This window comes from Salmo trutta, chromosome 4 (assembly GCF_901001165.1).
Source record: "Salmo trutta chromosome 4, fSalTru1.1, whole genome shotgun sequence".
NCBI lineage: Eukaryota > Metazoa > Chordata > Actinopteri > Salmoniformes > Salmonidae > Salmo > Salmo trutta.
Window position 1 is genome coordinate 52,827,668 of NC_042960.1, and position 22,433 is coordinate 52,850,100.

At 39.9% G+C, this 22,433-nt stretch overlaps 2 protein-coding genes across 6 annotated transcripts in view; both read left to right on the top strand.

Moving 5' to 3' along the window:
* The window catches only part of LOC115192595 (guanine nucleotide-binding protein subunit alpha-11), a 70,815-nt gene extending 60,052 nt beyond the window's left edge, over positions 1-10,763 (top strand). For 3 of the 4 annotated variants that reach the window (XM_029751272.1, XM_029751273.1, XM_029751274.1), the window contains 4 exons: positions 11-139; positions 2,656-2,785; positions 4,686-4,839; positions 5,285-10,763. In XM_029751272.1, the coding sequence (XP_029607132.1) occupies positions 11-139; positions 2,656-2,785; positions 4,686-4,839; positions 5,285-5,475 (604 nt within the window). In that variant the 3' untranslated portion in view covers positions 5,476-10,763. The remainder of the gene's footprint in view (positions 1-10; positions 140-2,655; positions 2,786-4,685; positions 4,840-5,284) is intronic. The other variant, XM_029751275.1, reaches the window with a different exon arrangement.
* A 249-nt stretch (positions 10,764-11,012) lies between these two features.
* Positions 11,013-22,433, top strand: part of tle5 (TLE family member 5, transcriptional modulator) — a 43,045-nt gene continuing 31,624 nt past the window's right edge. Inside the window, exon 1 of one of the 2 annotated variants that reach the window (XM_029751276.1) lies at positions 11,013-12,024. In XM_029751276.1, coding sequence (XP_029607136.1) covers positions 11,998-12,024 — 27 coding nt within the window. In that variant the 5' untranslated portion in view covers positions 11,013-11,997. The remainder of the gene's footprint in view (positions 12,025-22,433) is intronic. The other variant, XM_029751277.1, reaches the window with a different exon arrangement.

Genomic DNA, 22,433 nt, shown 5'->3' on the forward strand with positions numbered 1-22,433 from the left:
CGGTCTCTAGCTATCTAAGCGATCTGGATCGTATTGCTGAACCCAACTTTCTACCAACCCAACAAGATGTGCTTAGGGTTCGCATCCCCACCACAGGGATCATTGAATACCCTTTCGACTTGCAAAGCATCATTTTCAGGTAGAAAGACATTCACACTTTTACTCCCTTCCCAGTGTTTTGTATTTCCTCTGAAATAAATCATTGTTTCAATATTCATGTTGACTGTGCGATAACATCAGAGAACATTGATCATTTTCTCCCTCACAAGATCAACAGGAACAATGAATATCACTGATTCACCTGCTGCTTAATTTTATTCCTCATTGTTGTTTGATCTCCAGTTTTTACCCACCCATCATAATTGTCTCAGGCCCATCAAGTCTTAATTATCGCTATGTAATCCTCGAGATGAACACTGAACAACACTTCAGCCCCTTGCTTTGCATGGTACAATACTGGATGGAGTAGAATGATGAGCTAAATATCAGCTAGTCATCTGAAGATTTAGTCATCATAACAGGGATGTTGAGAAACCGTGTACTCCACGACTGTAACCAGTCTGGTGTCGTCATGATGTAACCAGGCATGCTGCCTGTTAGTGTCGTCTGGGCCAAGCCAGTCGAGGTGAGGGAGGGGGAGCCTCCTGGAAGTGGCCAGGCGGAAGAGACTGATCACTGGGCACCAAGGTGTAGAACAGCCCCCTCCTCCTCCAAGAGGATAATCATGAGGAGATGAAACCAGCGAACGAGCGATTACAAAAGAGTGCAAATCGATAGGAAGCCAGCATGTCAGCCCCTCCTACGCGCGGCAGCGCTAGAAATAACTCCCAGGCTCACAATGAGGTTGGACTCGAGGATCTCTCCATCGCTTCACTCTACTGATATTGGATGGATAGGCTGTGAATCACTACAGCAGTGTTTAAGGACATGTAGCATATATAATAATATATTACAGAGATATTCCTTAGGATTGAAGCAAATCCAGACGATCCGCATTTAAATCTCAATGAGAATATTTGGCTAGTCAGATAGGGAGAGACTTGTGATGCAAGGAGCCCCCCCCTCTCCACCCCAACCCAATGTGTGTTAGAGTGATGGGGTCTGGTGCAGCCCAGCCCGGGTTGTACTCGCAGCAGCTGCACAAGGCAGGATTTCATGAGGACAAAGTAAACATGCATGTCTGCTGCTTTCGGCCGTGGCGCTTCCCTCTCTTAATTGCCTTTTTGAAGTGGTTGAGAATGTCATGATTTCTCTGGGCTCATCCTCCATAGGAGAGCCTATCCTTCTAAGTAGGTCACCCATCACTGCTACAGGAAAGGAGGTCGGCTGATGCGAAGGAGCTTTTATTTTAGGCAGGCATCCTAGAGGACCCCATTTATCAACGCCTCCCCTTCTCACTTTGCGGAAGAGCCAGCCAGGGACGGACAGAGGTAGCTGCTGCTCACTAGGCTAGGAAAGAAACCCTGATCCTCCTTTGATAACATGGATATAGACTAATAGATATCTCCCATCAACTAAACCACTGTTGGAAAATAGAAGGATTTCTGAGTTGCATGATGGCTAACCTGATCCATCATCTATGAATGCAAAATTCTATGAAATCCATGAAAATAATGTTTTGAAAACAACTGTAGCGGTATTCCCAAATCCTTGCCTCCACTCAGTACCCCTGCTTGATCTGTGATGGAGGTTCCCTCTGCTCTCCCATTCTTCCCCTCTCCCTGTATTCTTTCCTTCCCCCTCTGTATCCTTCCCTTCTCCCCCTCTATATCCTTCCCTTTTCCCCCTCTAATCCCCCTTTCCTCTCTCCTTTTTGCACTGGCCTACCTCCCCACACTGCTGCTGGGCTTGTGCTCTGAATCTGAAGTCACTGGCTGACTTGGATGCTGCTTCCAAGCGGGCTAATGCCGTCCCGATCTGGCCTCTCTGGCACACCTGCATCCACTTAGCTGGGAATGGGCTGGGATGTGGCTCTGCACAGTGCACACCTTTTCTCTTTTCTTTTTGGTTCATCTTGGGTCGTTTAACCTGTCCTTGCACCTTCTTTGATTTACTGTACTGCATGTTGCATTAGTGCATAATAAGTTATCAAACTTAATTGTTATCAATTTAAGTTATTGATAGGATAATGCATGTCGCATGTACAGTATGCAATGTTTAATTCTCATACGTTAACATATAACTGCCTAACTTACAATCCTGACCAGAAAGGAACATAATGTCCACATAATCATGTTTTCCAAATAGTTGTATATGATGGTAAAAACAGTGTGTTTGAGTGCTTCTTTGCACTGATGTATTTTAAAAGCAGACCAGAAGGGTATACATCTTATTGCATTATAAGTGCTGTTCTCAATTGTAACTAAAATGCAGTAATTTCCCAATGTAACAATCATTTTAATTCCTTGATATCCATTATATTTTTGCTTTGTTTGACAGTTAGCCGTATTCATTGCTAGATTTTGGGCATTATGCATCCTAAAAGGGGATAACGAGACTAACCTTAAATGTTTAAGTTTCACCAAATGATTTAGTTGGATACCCTAGTTACCACAATAAAACCCCTTTTTAACTTGCCATCAATGTCTGAATTTAGCCTAATTTTGAAAACCTCTCTCCTATATTCATCTCTCCATCCTGGTCCTGTCCAATCAGGATGGTGGATGTAGGGGGTCAGAGGTCAGAGAGGAGGAAGTGGATCCACTGCTTTGAGAACGTCACATCCATCATGTTCCTGGTTGCCCTCAGCGAGTATGACCAGGTTCTGGTGGAGTCTGACAACGAGGTGAGATTGAACACACGCACACACACCAGGCACACTGTCATTAGTCTCTTATTTACAGTCCCTTTGACTGCAGCTCCAGATGAAATGAGGATAATATGATCAGGCTGTTTAGTCATCGGAGAGAGCTGGTTTAGAACAACAAACTGTCTGATGGGTCATATGACAGAGAGTGTTTCATACAGCACTGCACCACGTTGCCAGGCGGAGTATTTGGGAGGGTAGAGACATCCACATCCTCCTGCACTGCTCTCACTACTGGATCTACGCTACTGGATCTACCTGATCTGACAGTAAACATCATGTCACAGGAGCAGCAGAGCAGGCCCTCCTTACACACAGACAGGATGGGTGCCTCTGCATGGAGAATGGGATTATATAATGCCAAAGATCTGCTCTCACATAGACTTAACGCAGACCACAGCAAACTCACAAGAGCAAAGTTAACCCTAACATGCGCATTACTCCACCCATTATATTTTTCAACTACATATTTATTGATCCTCCCGCAAAAATTGGTGAACTTATTTGGAGGATGAGAGTAATACATCTCATCACTGCCCCACCTTTATTTCCTATAAATGCCATGGGAGTCTTTGTGAATTGGTCTCTAGGGTACAATAATATTTTGAAAGCCGTATGATTGTTTCACTAGACAATTTCATTGTTTTTATCAAGTGCAGTCAGGCATTTAAAATTACACTGAATTGAGTTGTATGCAGTAGCAATTGGCCATGTGTTTTCAAGCCAGATTATTATTTTATTTTTTGGGCTAGATTCACTATTTTGTTAGTACTGCTTGATTTAATAGCAGTATCTTAATATGAGCTCATGAATGACCAAAGTTTTTATTATTTAACTAGGCAAGTCAGTTAAGAACAAATTCTTATTTACAATGACGGCCTACCGGGGAACAGTGGGTTAACTGCCTTGTTCCGGGGCATGACAACAGATTTTTACCTTGTCAGCTCGGGGATTCAATCTAGCAACCTTTCGGTTACTGGCTCAACGCTCTAACCACTAGGCTACCTGCCACCAAATATATGGGTTTGCTCTAGTAGAGAAGGGGTTGTTTCTTCATAGGAAAAGTAACATTTACTGTCAAGTTTTTTGGCCCAATAGATGAATTGAAAGAAATACATTGGTTGATTTTAGATAATTGAACAGAACAAAATGTTAACACTAATTAGCATATTTTCAAATGTTTTTGCATGACATAGAATAATGAAAACATATGTTTGTTTTTCATTTACCTAATAATCACGCTGAAAACATCACCACTGTTGGCTAATTTCAAAGCAAGAAAACCAATTGCATATTTGAATAATAGCTACATGTAATAAAAGTTTAGGTTTGTTTTACATTACCTCATTTTGTGCCTGCCATTTGGCTGTAGGCTACTCTGCTAGCAGCTTGCTAAAAACTGCAAGCAAGCTAGCATTTTAGCTTCTCACATCTCCACCATGTGAAATAATCAGATTTATAATGAAATAATATACCCTGGCAAATAGTCTTCTACTTGCCAGTGCAACCTACAACATTTTTCCAGTTTTGATATACTGCCTGAATATATTCGCTCCCATATCAGCAAAAATATAACATTTATCATGTTTGCTCACGGAGAAAAAGCACATTGCTAGCAGCTGTTTTTACCGTTTCAAAATAGCCTGGAATCACGTAGATATTACTTCTAAACAAAACACCTTTTGGGTGGACTTGAAGGCCTCAAAGTTCTTTGGTTTATTGTTTGAACAGTCGCTGTGATTATATTTTGTTATCTATGCAAAATAGACTACTTTGTGCATAGCTTATATAGATCAAATAAAGGAACCAAGCGAGTTCTGACCATCCTTTCCTTTCTCCTTTCTGTCCCTATCGCTCTACCTCCCTCTTTCTCTGTCAGAATCGGATGGAGGAGAGCAAGGCTCTGTTCCGGACCATCATCACATATCCCTGGTTCCAGAACTCCTCCGTCATCCTGTTCCTCAACAAGAAGGACCTCTTGGAGGAGAAGATCACTTACTCCCATCTGGTCGACTACTTCCCCGAGTTTGATGGTAAACGACTCTTTACCTTTATCCTAGCACCTCTCTGCACTGGCTAATGTGGCCATGTCCAGTACCATGGCAGCTACTGAGGAAAATTATCAAATATAATGCATATTATTGATTTATTATTGGAACATTATTCATTTCAAACTATAGGTGGCTTGAACAGACCTGAATGTATTTTTGTTAGTATTTAGTGACACCGTGTGGCTAGACAATGAACTGAAATGTAATACAAATTCACACCATTCAGGATTTAAATCACTTACCTTTTGAGATCATGTAACATGTCATCCTTTCAATTTGAAATGTTGTGTGTTCGTTGGTAGCACAGGTACACAGTGATGTGTCCTGTTGCCTGTAGCTTTGGGATAATGTGTGTGTGTGTGTGTGTGTGTGTGTGTGTGTGTGTGTGTGTGTGTGTGTGTGTGTGTGTGTGTGTGTGTGCCCCTAGGGCCCCAGAGAGACGCTCAGGCGGGCCGGGAGTTTATCCTAAAGATGTTTGTGGACCTGAACCCTGACAGTGACAAGATAATCTACTCCCACTTCACCTGCGCCACGGACACAGAGAACATCCGCTTTGTGTTCGCTGCCGTCAAAGACACCATCCTGCAGCTCAACCTGAAGGAGTACAACTTGGTGTGAGCGAGAGAAATTGAGAGAAACCGGCAGCCCACACACAGCACAGAGTACACATCTATACACACACCCCAACAAATGAAACCGTACACACACACCTGCACTAACACACACATGCAGACACATTCACCAACATGCATTTACACACACTCGGTCACACATGCGTAATATATTCCAGGTTCTATTCACCCCTGGTCCCAACATCCTCCTGCTCCTTATCTATGGTTTAATTGGATGTGTTTTTCCAGCTCCAGTCATTCCCCCCACTCCTCTCTTCCCTGCCCACTGCAGCCTGCGTCCCTCCTAATGTCACACACTCACACACACATACACACATACACACATACATACATACATACATACATACATACATACATACATACATACATACATACATACATACATACATACATACATACATACATACATACATACATACTCGGAGGCTGCTCTGACTTGACTTGGTGGTTGACAGCTCTCATTTGTCACCTGGTGTGGCTTGCGTCTCTGGGTCACCCCTGTTAAAGGAGGGGGGCTTGGAGGTAGGTAGAAGTCTGTTTGATTTGGTGGCTTGGGTGCTGGTGTGATTTAAAGGAAGGAGAGGTGAGCTGAGGTGTAGAAAAGCAGGAAAAAGCCAGTGCCCCCCCTTCACAGTCAGCAGGGTCTGTCTGCGGGATGGGGAGGCTGGGCACCCACCAGTCTGCAGGGGGTTGTGGGTAACTGCATAGAATATTGTTGGAACAGGTGCGGGGGGGAAGCTCAACTCTACATGGTCTTTGAGGTGTGTTTTTTCCTAACCTCACACTAGGCTAGAAGTCACCTTGCACTGTTGAATGTAAAAAGTGTGTGGGTGTGTGTTACAATCAAGTGGATGCTCACACATAGACAGAGCAAGGGTGGGAGAGATGAAGTAAATTGATCTGTGTATATTAAGAATTATTTTAGGTGAGTTTGACTATTGGTACTACCACTTTCCCGATGAAGATGTTAATTAAAGATGAACAAGACCGCAGCGTTTCTCATTTCCAAGAGGAAAGTCATAATTATCCAATAGAGGATGTAACCTACATGATTGGAGACTGTTAAAGTTTCCTCCTTAATCCACTGCTCCCCCGTCCCTTAGACAAAACATCATTTACATTTTTCACAGAACCACTTGTTGAATTGGCAGCATCTTGTAACATTCTAAAACTAAAACAACAATATGAATATACTGCAGCACTAGTTATATTTAATTTGTCATGATTTTTACTCCTTAAAATGCTGTACCATTTGCCAAATGTATTATGTTTTGTGTGCTGTAAATCCAATCAAGTTGCCAGTATCAGTTGTATCCCCCAAAACTGTTCGGATATGATGAACAAAACCAACTTGTTGGGGAATGGGGTGATGGAGATGACTGAAACGAAATGTGTATATTTACATGTCTTCTCTCATAGTTGCATTGAAAAGTTTGGTACACTAATTTAGGCAAAACTAATTTATATTTGCTGTACTATACAGTTTCTTTTGGACAATTGCCTAATTAATTACAATTGTTTGATACTGTGTTTATGTGAATTTTTTTACATTTTGGTTATCTTCCAATGAAGGTAAACAACTTGCTGTACTTGTGCAGATGACATAAAGGAGTAGTAAGGAGCAATAGTTTGTTGTAATAAAGAAATCTTTAGTGCTGCCAGCTAACTTAAGTCACAAGTTGGTCCTCCACACGGTGTCAGTACAGCTTCTCTTTGTTAAAGGTATTGGATATTTTTTCCCTTTTTGGCCAATAGAAATGAGAAATGGTAGTGATAAATAAGTGAAGTCTTTTTTAATTTTTTTTTGTCTAATTTATGGACCAGAGCTCTAGATGTTGTTTGTCTGACTCTTCCTCTCTGCTTCCATCTAGAAGTGTCTCCATCAGATGGGAGACTGGGAGAGATGGGGTCCATACTGCTGTAAAAAAAATAATAATAATAATATCGGCACGTGATCTATCTTTCTTTAGAGACATCATACTTGGTAGTTGCAGTTATGTTCTGCTTCAATTTCGAAATGCTTGAGAATGGGAAGATTCTTTTCCATTTTGGGTTGGTGCATTATGCAAATAGGAAAAAAAGAGAAAAGGAAACTCGTCAGTGGTTGAATTTAACTGGTCTGTGCTTGCATTTTTGAAATTTAAGATTTTAGTTTGGTATTGGTTTTTAATCCAATATCTTGTCTTTTGCTTAATAGTTAAGATTCCATAGCTAACAATATGTCGATAGATTGCTATTTTGTCTTCAACGTAATTCAGGTGAGTTTTCATAACTTTTCATTATAAGGGCTACTACTAGCAAAGTTGACAGAGAATTAAAGGACTCTATGGGTGATATAGAGCAATAGGTGCAATTAAAGTGGGTGTTATGAATCAGGGAGCCAGTGTTGGGGTGTGTTGATGCCAAGGGGAAGGCTATTGCCACAGGTTGAGTGCAAACTGTCCAGGGATGCCAGTTGGTGATCATTGGAGGATGAATTCTGCTGGCTATTTGCCTGTAAACTTTGACCAGCCCGTTTGGGCCCGAGCAGAGCCTAGTAAAACCACAAGGGGATCGCATAGCTGCCTGCCTCAGCCAATCTTTATTGTGCTCTTCCGTTCCCACCTGCCATTTATGTCTTCAGCTTGGCTTTAGTCCATTGTTGTGGATGGTTTGTGTTTTATGTGCCCTACTAGTCATGTTTCTATGCTTGACATTTATATACTAAGAAAGACCATGACTGGAAGACATATGATTGCCACAGTGCTATTTGCACTCCAGAGAGCGTAGGGTGAGAGTGGTTAGGTGAAACTTAACACTTTATAGAGTTATCATGATGACAGACTTGTTTTTCATATCTTGTATTTTTGGTGCCAAAAATAATGGCCAAATTGAGTGCAGGGTGCCCAAATATTTTTCACATTCTACTGTACATGGCAAGCACTTACCCTGCAAAGTGAAGTTTGTGCTCCGTTTAAGATCTTGCTGTGTGTTTACAATTACATTGAATTGCAACCTAAGAATGTTTTGCCCATAATGTTGGCTTGGGTATACTCTTCAGTCCCCCTTAACTAATGTCCACTGTATACTAGCCTGGCTGAAAGGTCCAACTTTTACCTTTCCTCTACATTGTCTCTACACCAGTTGTTAAATGTTTTTTTCAATTCATGGAAATATCTATAAATGTTGCTTTCACTGAAGGTGGAAAAGTATTACCTTTTTTTGGACTTAGTTTAATTATGTGCCACAGTGTTTTAAAAATGTTGAAACATGTTGGACATTTTGTAATGCCTTGTCATTTGGCTAACCCACGGTGGATGTGGCCTCGTCGTGAAGCCAGCTTGCGAGTTGTCAGGGATGTTTGGTGTTGCACAACTTGTATTTGAAGGCCTTCCTTTGTTAATGGTCCCCCACCTAATACTTTATATACCACATTATTTGTGAACTGTACATAAGAAGCAGAAATATGAATGCTTCCTGTGCAACTGCAGATGAGGCTTTCAACTAAATTTGAAATTTGAACAGACTTTTTGTCTTAATTGCATATGTCTGAACGGATGTTTTTGGTTAACTTGTTGAGCTTGTTGGCAAGTTTTCATTTCTCTCTCAGGAGTACGAAGGTCTCTTGCCAGGGCAGGCTGGACTGAGATGTTGCCAGTGGTACTTCAGATCACCACCAACAAGGCAGCTTGTTTTAGAGTGGTTACTGCTTCTGTGCTGCTCTGTTACCTCAAGAAGCACACTCCATCCCCTTTGACCTGTGGTTTACTTGCTTAGGTAGAGTAGGGTTTAGTTCTACACATGACACTCATGCTGGGCTCTCTTCATGCTTGTAACCCCCCAGTGGTTTTGCATTAATTTAGTTACATTGTACACCTTTTGCTCTCTTTGCTGTAGGTATCTGCATCCGTTTGTGATCCAGTGGTTTTGAGGTGTATGATGTGCTGTGTGGTTGCTTCGCTCCAAAAAACACTGTACAAATGTCTGGCGTAGGCCGGCCTCCCTCCCTGCTGTTGGCAGATATGAGAATGCTACCATGGGTTTTCTGGGCATACAGTCAGTGTCAGTTTAAACCAAGTACATTGGTTTTCTCCACATGTGGACTATGGACAGTGTGTATGTAGCTATGTGCACCCTCTACAGCACACTAATTGAGCATCACAATAACTAGTAGGAGAACACGGAAGAAGTACTGTCATCACTAAAACCAGCACAGTGGGTATTGAGGAAGGAATACACTACTAGAGGCAAGTCCATGCCATAGACTGACTAGCACTACAGTATATACAAACAGTTGCCACCATTTTTCCATACAGTTCATTTTGAAATAAGCCTGTTAAACTTTATTTATTGTAATGCTTTGCCAAGTGAAGGTACCGAAGGGGTAATATACTGTAGCAGTTGGATTCATCGGTGAATTAATGAATATGGTGTTTTTTAGAATATCAGCTGTTGTCTCCTCTTACTTGATCTTCAATCCTTTCTTTCTCCCGGGTCAATGCACTGAACCTGCGCTGCAGCAATGGGACTTCCTGCATTCATGCAACTTACATGTTCATTCAAGCACGTTTTGTTGGTACTATGAGATGTGTATACACTTGATGGTTAATGCTTTTTCTTGAGATCCATACTGATGTGATGGATGCCTAGAAATGCTAAAAGCTATCATTGCATCTTTTTGTTTCTTTTGTAAGGCTGATGCATTACCTGAACTCTTGTATTTAGGAGCACTTAATATGATAGATTTTTAAATAAGAGGTTAAATAAACTTTGTGTAGTGGTGTATGAATTGAAAGTAACGTATTTTTTTCTTAAGTATACCAAATGTAAATGATGTACAATAATGAATGTGCCAATCCCCTTTCTTTGTAGAGCCAGACTCTTAACAAGTGCCAATGTTGTGAAAAATCATAATAAGGACCTATATATTTCATGGTCCACTTTTTAAAACAAATAAACACTAAGTATGTGATTAAGATGAATGAATAAATAAATGAAAATGAAAAAGGTGAATTTTATTCTGTATTTAATGATAAACTGCTGTTTTTAAAGAAATCACATTTTAATTGCATGTGTTGGTTTGGGTGGGGAAAGGGGGACTGTATTAATGCAAAGCCCTCCAGAAAAGGGACCTAAAGGGTATTGATTTACAGTATTTTAGCCATATTTCTCTTTTGTATGTTTCATTTCAACCACTGTTGCCTGAACCTCATTCAAACATGAAAATGATTTTCATAGCCTTCTCCTTTAAAGAAAAAGTATCTGTTTTAAATTGGAATAAAATGTGTTCCTATACTCTGTGCTGGTGTTATCTGTCTATATTATGAACTAATTTCTGAACAATTAGATTTTGAAATATAGCCTATGCTGCTTTATGATTTAAACAAAAAAAGCATCCAGAAGACAAACATTTTATGTGGTTGACATTTGTTGTTGATACCAGTGGGAAACAATAGAAAACAAATTAAATGCAGCTAGTGTACTCATTCAAGGTGGAATTTTGGTGTTCCCTTCCACGGGGGGCGCTAGTTCTTTAGCCATTACATTTCTGGGATGACGTTTGGGGCATGTTTAGAAGTGCAACGTAGAACGTTTCAGATAGAAATACATTTTCTTTAACACCCACTGCGTTCTATTCCAATTGGCATAGAATATGATTTGTTCTGTACGGTGGATATCTTTGTGGGGCGTTTTGTAACGTCGCAACTTGCCTTAGGAATGGAATGTCGACTTCAGCCTCCGCCACAAATTCGGATTTCGGCTAGGGACAGATTTGACAGACGCTGAGCAAGTGTATACTTTAAAGTTTACTATAAGATTTGTTAATGTAATGATTTAAGCTTGAGTAGTTGTTTGCGCCAACTGTTTGTTTACCAGCACTAGTTATTAATAAACGGGAGGAATTCAATTTAAGCGAATACGGAGGTCCATTTTGTTATTTTTGCGAATTCGAGCAGTTTTCCCTCTGAAGCGTTGTGTGTTCGCGGACATATAGCTTTAGCTGGCTTTGTTGCGTTGGCGAAAACACGGTGAAAGAAGACCGAACAAAAGAAACCACGAAAAGACCTAGCGTTATCCATAACATTTGTAGTTATATGCATATTATATTTAGCTAGCTAGTGTACTAGTTAAGTTACCTGAAAACTGACGTTAGCAACAGCGATTAATCATTTTGAGCGACAGCCTTTGAAGAATTAAGAAAGGACCATTCAAATGGTTGAGGTTTGTATTTCATCACCAACGAAAACGAGATTCCAGCTGGTAGCTGCTAGGCTACTTCTGTCGAGTGATATACACCTGGACAAACAGGAGATATTGATTAGCTAGCTAACGCCAGCTGCATCACCAATTTTGGGGACAATAACTAGCGTTCGCTAGTGATCTGGTCAACTCGTGCGATTATTGGCTAGCTTCGAGCTTGCGAATACGGACAAAGAGGGGAACAACAAGCCAATATTTTTGTGGCTGCATTTTTGAATACTCATCATTCATCGTATTTGGGAAGGAAAACAATAAACAAGGAATTGACATGATGTTTCCACAATCCAGACATTCAGTAAGTGGATTTAATGTAATATTCTGAGAATCAGTAGATCATTTTTTGAATAAACTTGTTTGTCTGCGTGTGCCAGTTAGATTGTATCTAGCTACACAATGAGCAGACATCGTTACTTTGTATTGCATCAAAGGTTTTTATGCTTTCAGCATGTCACTTCCATCAAGAAAAATGATCGTCACATTTTGTTTCAAATCTGAATTAAGCAGAACCCCTGGGGCAATTTGATTACCAAACCAGACATAAGTTAGGGCCTATTTATGCCTAACCACCAGTGACCCGTATTATGCTTAGCTACTTGTTGTGCTTATACATTTGTATGCCTTTTGTTGACTGCGATTTCACAGGTTATTAATTAAAGTGGAAAAGAATCATGCTCATTTCCAGGTATTTGCATCAAACTGTCGGTGACACAATTACAATATTTGTTCTGTTCAATACAGAATCGGCATGATTTGCATTGCTAATTAATTTGGATTGCAAGGCAGATGGGAAATGTAGAACGGGTGGCTATTTTACTGTAGCTACAAGTATACAACGTAATGCATACAGTGTAGCGATCACTCTTACAGGGAGCCCCAAATGATGACATTGAAGAAGTTGAGAGACTTTGCAGACATGATACAGGAACTGGGGGAGATTTGGTTAATGTCCAATGTTAAAACATTTAAGATAATTAACTTTCGAAATCAGAACTGCCTGTCTATGATTTGTTGTCGATGGAATTTATAGTTTATTTGACAACGATACGTACGGCTGTCTACATGATTCTCTTGACAATAAAATACTTCAGTGAAGTATCTACCTGAGTATCCAGAATAATACTGAGGGGTAGAGCTGGTACTGGCTTGCGATTCATGGCCTGCAACCCATGTAGTAGGTCTGTGTTGTGCCTTAATAACAACGTTTCCATCCAGTTGTTATGCAAGTATAGTAATGGCTTATTAATAAATAACATTTAAAAAAACACGACAGGTGTTATGGAAACATGAAGTGTCGGTACAATTTCGTTCAACATTGTATCTTTTTGTCTGTAAAATTAATTACGTGAAAATTGATGGCGCAAACCATCATGTCGAAGTTAACTTGGAGTCTCGGGATGATATGCCAAGTTGTACTACCACAACGTGGGAAAGCATTAAGGGCCTGATTCAGACAGGAAATGTACGCTTTTTACACGCACGCCTTTCCTACGCACTTCTCAGTAGTTCTTGTTCAGGCTTAAGCTTCAAACACACCGACAGTGTGATTGCATTTTGGTACACCAGAATTACATTCATTTCCAATGAAACGCTGCGTTTGCCTTGCAGCGTTGCAGACGCAGTTGCAGTGCGTTTACTCTTGTCTATACGTTGGATTTTTCGAACCTATGCGTCAAACTGTATGCAGAAATGGTAGCAGAAGGTGAATGTTGAACTTTTGTTGCATAAATGTGCAGATGATGCTGCATTCTATTTTGCGCAATGATGCTGGCCGTGTGATCGAAGCGTTATGCGTCGATCACACCGACCAGAAGTAATTAATTTCCAGTGGAACGCTGCGTTTGCCTTGTAGCATTGCTGTTGCAGCGCGTTCTGTGTGGTGCATACTTTGGATTTATCGAATGTATGCTCAAACTGTATGCGTAGACGACTTGACAGAAATGGTAGCAGAAGGTGAATGTTGAACTTTTGTTGCACACACATCCAGATGATTCTGCATACTATTTTGCGCAATGACACTATCGGTGTGAACAAGGCGTTACCATATGCCGGTGCGTAATAGGCTTTGCAGGCGTTGTTCCCTTGCATGCGCTGAATAAATGTAATTCACCTGGTGAAAACCCTCCCACTTGCTGTGTTTTTCCTCATGGAGTTGTCTTTTAATAGGGTTTTCAGTACATTTATATAAAGACATCTTTTAAAAAATCTAACTTACTAGAGTATATGGAGAGAATGTTCAGAACATTAGGGATCAATGAGAGAAGGCCATGTAAATACACGCATTCGTCTCCTTTTCAGCACCAATTTGTACATTCAAAAATACTCTATTGTATATTATTTGTACAATTTTGGAACGCCTTTACACAAAATATATTGGTTTATCAAAAATACTCTGGTTTGATTCATCCTGAAAATTACCATATTCAACTGTTCAATCCACGACATATTGGAAGGTGAGAAAAGTGTAGAATATGATTTGAACAGTAGTCTATAAATCTACCTTAATATTCCTCACTTATCATGGAACTGTGACAACGGTCCAGTCATCATGAACCGTGCTCCAGGTTTAAACTGATACATATGGTCTGCGTTCCATAATGATTCAAATTATTTCACAACTTGTAATACATTAGCCTAATATTATTCACTATTGCAAGAGATCCTCAGGAACAGCCACACGAACGTAACAGGAAACGTAAACAAACAATATATAATGGTGCAAAGTGTAAGGAAAATAACACGGTTATAAATGCATGTGGGTATAACTGACGGTGGCTACCAATAGTGGCTAATATTTAACACAATACATTTTTTTTTTTATACAGTGAAAAAGTCCAGGCATATAAATTAAACATTCTAGAAATCAAATAGGGTGTATCTGTAGACACATTAATTTCTTTGATCTCCACCTGAAACAAATAGCGGGTGAATAGCATGCTATTGTCATGCTTAAGATCAAGGTCAGACTACGCGTAGAGAGAAATACTTAACTAGGGTCGGACCACCCCGACCCCCACCAAAAGAGTTTGATGATGAGCTTGATGCAAATTTCCTATAAATATTGATGGTATTATTTGAATGTTGGTGAGATGATGATCAATGCTTGGCTGCAAGTTAGCAAATAAAAATGATATTGTCTTATCCATATCTTATAACCTACCCTGTCGACTTTATCAGCGAAATGTCTAGAGAGCATGCGGCAAAAACAGATTGGGCAAGTTTGCAATTTGGCAGCCATTGGTAGATGGAAACACATTGAACTTCTTGGTTTTTGCAAAAGTACTTTTTATGTGCACTACGTCATCACACACAGCATTTTGTCCTCAATGTGGCTCAGTTGGTAGAGCATGGTGTTTGCAACGCCAGGGTTGTGGGTTCGAATCCCACGGGGGACCAGTACGGGGGGAGAAAAAAAAATTGTATGAAATGTATGCCAACACTACTGTAAGTCGCTCTGGATAAGAGCGTCTGCTAAATGACTAAAATGTAAGTCAGTTTCATGGAAACGCCTCTCGTGGGAAAATGTGAATGTTCTTTATGCATATTTTACAATATTCACCAAAAAATCTGTCTCCATTCATATTAAAACCTAGCTATTGTGTGTAATGGAACGCATATTTCCCAGCATGAAAACAACTAAACCTGGTGGGTGCCTTTTTATGACTGGAATAGGCCAAAATCTTTTTCCCAATTTCCCATGGTAATAGAAATTGGTCTATGGAAAAAAACTGACTCTCAACCCATGGTCACATAACTCACATTTGTGTACATATTCGGATAAAAAAATGAACACTTCAGTAAACGTCTATTTGAAATGTTCACATCACTGTCATGTGCTAAACAAGCAATTGCATTTGCACGGTGTTGGTGCTGTGTAGACCCTGTCGTTCCCAGCCCCAAAAAAACTGAAATGGAAGTTTTGGAATACAATGTCGGCAAAAACTATTACAAGACTATTATATTACCACGGTGTGCTTGCTCCATAGCAACAATTTGTCATTGCCAGTGCCAATGTAGAAGGGGGAGGAATTGTTTGCTTAGGCTACAGCCTGGATGTCTCGTGATATGAATGGAGTGCCCTTGTGCATGCAGCCGCGGGATGCGTCTCTGTTCTAAGACTGGCAGTGTGTCTGAGAAGACTGCCAAGGTTCCAACCACTTCATCAGTGTGCAGAGGAGAAGGAAAGAGGTCTCTCACACAATTAGGAGCTAACTGGATCCCCATCCCATTCTACAGAACCCTTCAACTGACTGAGACACTTTCTGTATTTTGAAAGTTATATCTTGAAAACTTGCTGACATGCAAAAAATTGTGGGACTCTATCAACAGTGCACTAATGAAACAAATACCAAAATATAGTTTGGGAGTTTCCTTTTAAGGTCAACGGCATCATGAACTTTGCAAGTACCAGGACATTTTAGCCAAAAACCTGGTTGCCTCTGCCAAGAGGTTGAAACTTGGCTTCAAGTGAATCTTCCAGAAAGATGTCAACATTGAACCACGCCCCATGGTGGGGTTATGGTATGGGCAGGCATAAGCTACGGACAACTAACACAATTGCATTTTATCAATGGCAATTTAAGTGCACGAAAATATGAAATTGTGAGGCCCATGTTCATAATATTTATTTTAAGGTATCTATGACCAACCGACGCATATCTGTATTCCTAGTCATGTGAAATCCATAGATTAGGGCCTAATTCATTTATTTAAATTGACTGATTTCCTCATATGAACTGTAACTAAGTCAAATCAATGAAATTGTTGCGTTTGAACAAAAATAATGTAATTGAGAGTGAGAAGGAATCTTGTACAGAATGAAAATATTACAAAACAGTCATCCTGTTTGCAACAAGGCACTAAAGTAATACTGAAAAAAATGTGGCAAAGTAAATTAACATTTTGTCATGAATACAAAGTTTTAGGTTTGAGGCAAACCTAATACAACACATTACTGAATACCATTCTCCATATTTTCAAGCATAATGGTGGCTGCATCATGTTATGGGAATGCCTGTAATCGTTAAGGACTGGGGAATTTTTCAGGTTAGAAAATAAACAAATGGAGAGTAAAAAAAAAATGGAGCTAAGCACAGGCAAAATCCTTGAGGAAAACCTGCTTCAGAATGAATTCACCTTTCAGCAGGACAATAACCTAAAACACAGGAGCAAATCTACACTGGCGTTGCTTACCAAAAAGACAGTGAGTGGCCGAGTTACAGTTTTGACTTAAATCTATGGCAAGACCTGAAATGGTTGTCTGGCAATGATCAACAACCAGACTTTGTTGAATTTTGAAAAGAATAATGGGCAATGTCGGTGTGAATACTTAGTTGAAGTTCACATACACCTTAGCCAAATACATTTAAACTTAGTTTTTCACAATTTCTGACATTTAATCATAGTACAAAATCCCTGTCTTAGGTGAGTTAGGATCACCACTTTATTTTAAGAATGTGAAATGTCAGAATAATAGAGTGATTTATTTCAGCATTTATTTCTTTCATCACATTCCCAGTGGGTCAGAAGTTTACATACACTCAGTTAGTATTTGGTAGCATTGCCTTTAAATTGTTTAACTTGGGTCAAATGTTTCGGGTAGCCTTCCACAAGCTTCCCAAAATAAGTTGGGGGAATTTTGGCCCATTCCTCCTGACAGAGCTGGTGTAACTGAGTCAGGTTTGTAGGCCTCCTTGCTCGCACACACTTATTTAGTTCAGGCCACAAATCTTCTATAGGATTGAGGTCAGGGCTTTGTGATGGCCACTCCAATACCTTGACTTTGTTGTCCTTAAGCCATTTTGCCACAACTTTGGAACTATGCTTGGGGTCATTGTTCATTTGGAAGACCCATTTACGACCAAGCTTTATTAACTTCCTGACTGATGTCTTGAGATGTTGCTTCAATAAATCCACATAGTATTCCTTTCTCATGAGGCCATCTATTTTGTGAAGTGCACCAGTCCCTCCTGTAGCGATGCACCCCCACAACATGATGCTGCCGCCCCCGTGCTTCACGGTTGGGATGGTGTTCTTCGGCTTGCAAGCCTCCCCCTTTTTCCTCCAAAAGTAACAATGGTCATTATGGCCAAACAGTTTTATTTTTGTTTCATCAGACCAGAGGACATTTTTCCAAAAAGTACGATCTTTGTCCCCATGTGCAGTTGCAAATCTGGCTTTTTTATGGCGGTTTTGAAGAAGTGGCTTCTTCCTTGCTGGGCTGCATATGACTTGTCGACATATGACTTGTTTTACTGTGGATATAGATACTTTTGTACCTGTTTCCTCCAGCATCTTCAAGGTCCTTTGCTGCTGTTCTGGGATTGATTTGCACTTTTCGCACCAAAGTATGTTTATCTCTAGGAGACAGAACGTGTCTCCTTCCTGAGTGGTGTGACGGCTGCATGGTCCCATGGTGTTTATACTTATGTACTATTGTTTGTACAGATGAACGTGGTACCTTCAGGTGTTTGGAAATTGCTCCCAAGGATGAACCAGTCTTGTGGAGGTCTACAATTTGTTTTCTGAAGTCTTGGCTGATTTTCTTTAGATTTTCCCATGATGTCAAGCGAAGAGGCACAGAGTTTGAAGGTAGGCCTTGAAATACATCCACAGGTACACCTCCAATTGACTCAAATGATGGCAATTAGCCTATCAGAAGCTTCTAAAGCCATAACATCATTTTCTTGAATTTTCCAAACTGTTTAAAGCCACAGTCAACTTAGTCTATGTACATTTCTGTCACACTGGAATTGTGATTAAGTGAAATAATCTCTGTAAACAATTGTTGGAAAAATTACTTGTGTCATGCACAAAGTAGATGTCCGAACCGACATGCCAAAACTAAATTTGTGCAGTGGTTGAAAAACGAGTTTTAATGACTCCAACCTAAGTGTATGTAAACTAGAGTTTGACCGATTAATCGGAATGGCCGATTAATTAGGGCCGATTTCAAGTTTTCATAACAATCGGTAATCGGCATTTTTGGACACCGATCTTGGCTGGTTATATTGTACTCCACATGGAGACTGCGTGGCAGGCTGACTACCTGTTATGCGAATGCAGCATGGCGCCAAGGTAAGGTGCTAGCTAGCATTAAACGTATCTTATAAAAAACAATCAATCTTAACATAATCACTAGTTAACTGCACATGGTTGATGATATTACTAGTTTATCTAGCTTGTCCTGCGTTGCATATAATCGATGCGGTGCCTGTTAAATTAAATTATCATTGAATCACAGCCTACTTCGCCAAACGGTGATTTAACAAGCGCATTCACGAAAAAGCACTGTCGTAGCACCAATGTGTACCTAACCATAAACATCAAAGCCTTCCTTAAAATCAATACACAAGTATATATTTTTAAACCTGCATATTTAGTTAATATTGCCTGCTAACATGAATTTCTTTTAACTAGTGTGCAGCAATTTGGGCCGCCTGGCTCGTTGCGAACTGCGTGAAGACCATTTCTTCCTAACAAAGACAGCCAACTTCACTAAACGGGGGATGATTTAACAAAAGTGCATTTGCGGAAAAAAACACAATCGTTGCACGAATGTACCTAACCATAAACATCAATACCTTTCTTAAAATCAATACACAGAAGTATATTTTTAAAACCTGCATATTTAGTTAAAAGAAATTCATGTTTGCAGGCAATATTAACTAGGGAAATTGTGTCACTTCTCTTGCGTTCATTGCACGCAGAGTCAGGGTATATGCAACAGTTTGGCCCGCCTGGCTCGTTGCGACCTAATTTGCCAGAATTTTACGTAATTATGACATAACATTGAAGGTTGTGCAATGTAAGAGCAATATTTAGACTTATGGATGCCACCCGTTAGATAAAATACGGAACGGTTCCGTATTTCACTGAAAGAATAAACGTTTTGTTTTCGAAATGATAGTCTCCGGATTTGACCATATTAATGACATAAGGCTTGCATTTCTGCGTGTTATTATATTATAATTAAGTCTATGATTTGATAGAGCAGTCTGACTGAGCGGTGGTAGGCAGCAGCAGCCTCGTAAGCATTCATTCAAACAGCACTTTACTGTGTTTGCCAGCAGCTCTTCGCAATGCTTTAAGCATTGCGCTGTTTATGACTTCAAGCCTATCAACTCCCGAGATTAGGCTGGCAATACTAAAGTACCTATTAGAACATCCAATAGTCAAAAGTATATGAAATAGTCCTATAATAACTACAACCTAAAACTTCTTACCTGGAAATATTGAAGACTCATGTTAAAAGGAACCACCAGCTTTCATATGTTCTCATGTTCTGAGCAAGGAACTTAAACGTTAGCTTTTTTTACGTGGCACATATTGCACTTTAACTTTCTTCTCCAACACTTTGTTTTTGCATTATTTAAACCAAATTGAACATGTTTCATTATTTGAGACTAAATCGATTTTATTGATGTATTATATTAAGTTAAAATAAGTGTTCATTCAGTATTGTTGTAATTGTCATTATTACAAATATAATGACAATTACAACAATACTGATGATATATAAAAATCGGCCAATTAATTGGGTCCTCCAGTAATCGGTATCGGCGTTGAAAAATCATAATCGGTCGACCTCTAATGTAAACTTCTGACTTCAACTGTAAGTAACTGAGATTTCTGTTTTCATTTTCAATACATTTCAAAAAATTTCTATGAACCTGTTTTCACTTTGTCATGGGGCAAAGTGGAATAAGTCAAGGGGTATGAGTAGTTTTTGAAGGCACTGTAGATACAATACCATTCAAAAGTTTGGGGTCACTTAGAAATGTCCTTGTTTTCCATGAAAACATACATGAAATGAGTTGCAAAATGAATAGGAAATATAGTCAAGAAGTTGACAAGGTTATAAATAATGATTTGTAATTGAAATAGTGTCCTTCAAACTTTGCTTTCATCAAAGAATCCTCCATTTGCAGCAATTACAGCCTTGCAGACCTTTGGCATTCTAGTTGTCAATTTGTTGAGGTAATCTGAAGAGATTTCACCCCATGCTTCCTGAAGCCCCTCCCACAAGTTGGATTGGCTTGATGGGCACTTCTTGCGTATCATATGGTCAAGCTGCTCCCACAACAGCTCAATAGGGTTGAGATCCGGTGACTGTGCTGGCCACTCCATTATAGACAGAATACCAGCTGACTGCTTCTTCCCTAAATAGTTATTGCTTAGTTTGGAGCTGTGCTTTGCGTCATTGTCCTGTTGTAGGAGGAAATTGGCTCCAATTAAGCGCCGTCCACAGGGTATGGTATGGCGTTACAAAATAGAGTGATAGCCTTCCTTCTTCAAGATCCCTTTTACCCTGTACAAATCTCCCACTTTACCACCACCAAGCACCCCCAGACCATCATGTTGCCTCCACCATGCTTGACAGATGACATCAAGCACTCGAGCATCTTTTCATTTTTTCTGCATCTCACGAATGTTCTTCTTTGTGATCCAAACACCTCAAACTTAGATTTGTCTGACACTTTTTTCCAATCTTCCTCTGTCCAGTGTCTGTGTTCTTTTGCCCATCTTAATCTTTTTCTTTTTATTGGCCAGTCTGAGATATGGCTTTTTCTTTGCAAGTCTGCTTAGAAGGCCAGTATCCCGGAGGCACCTCTTCACTGTTGACGTTGAGACTGGTGTTTTGCGGGTACTATTTAATGAAGCTGCCAGTTGAGGACTTGTGAGGCATCTGTTTCTCAAACTAGACACACTAATGTACTTGTCCTCTTGCTCAGTTGTGCACCGGTGCCTCTCACTCTTTCTATTCTGGTTAGAGCCAGTTTGCGCTGTTCTGTGAAGGGAGTAGTACCCAGCGATGTACGAGATTGTCAGTTTCTTGGCAGTTTTTCGCATGGAATAGCCTTCATTTCTCAGAACAAGAATAGACTGATGAGTTTCAGAAGAAAGCCATTTTGAGCCTGTAATCGAACCCACAAATGCTGATGCTCCAGATACTCAACAAGTCTAAAGTAAAAAAAAAAAAGCCAGTTTTATTTCTTCTTTAATCAGAACAATAGTTTTCAGCTGTGCTAACATAATTGCAAAAGGGTTTTCTAATGATCAGTTAGCCTCTTAAAATGATACACTTGGATTAGCTAACACAACATGCCATTGGAACACAGGAGTGATGGTTGCTGATAATGGTCCTCTGTACGCCTATGTAGATATTCCATAAAATAATCTGCTGTTTCCGGCTACAATAGTAATTTGCAACATTACCAATGTCTACACTGTATTGCTGATCAATTTTATGTTTATTAAAAATAAAACAAGGACTTTTCTAAACTTTTGAACGGTAGTGTATGTGTCAGATTAGAACTGTCATGATGGAAGATTTAAACTGGAGATTAAGATCTGAGATGCTCTCTCAAACTGTGAAATGCTTAAAGTAGAATATTTCTCCTTCATATATTTCTGTAATAAACAAAGTATATTCCAAGTTATGGTGACAATTTTAAGTTTACGCTATTTTACCTTTATTCCTATGCAATTAAGGTGTTATAATTTGAATGGTTTTGAAGCCCTATTCACACAGGACTAGTATTACTAGAGAACGTTGGTTATGTAAGTATTACCCCTTCATTCTGGGCGTGAAGATATTTCAACATGTCCAGGCGATAACAGGTTACACTGATAACTTGAGCTTGGCTTCCCAAGTTTCTAAATCGCACCAAACCTTCTTTGGTGTAGCGTCGCCATAATATTTGA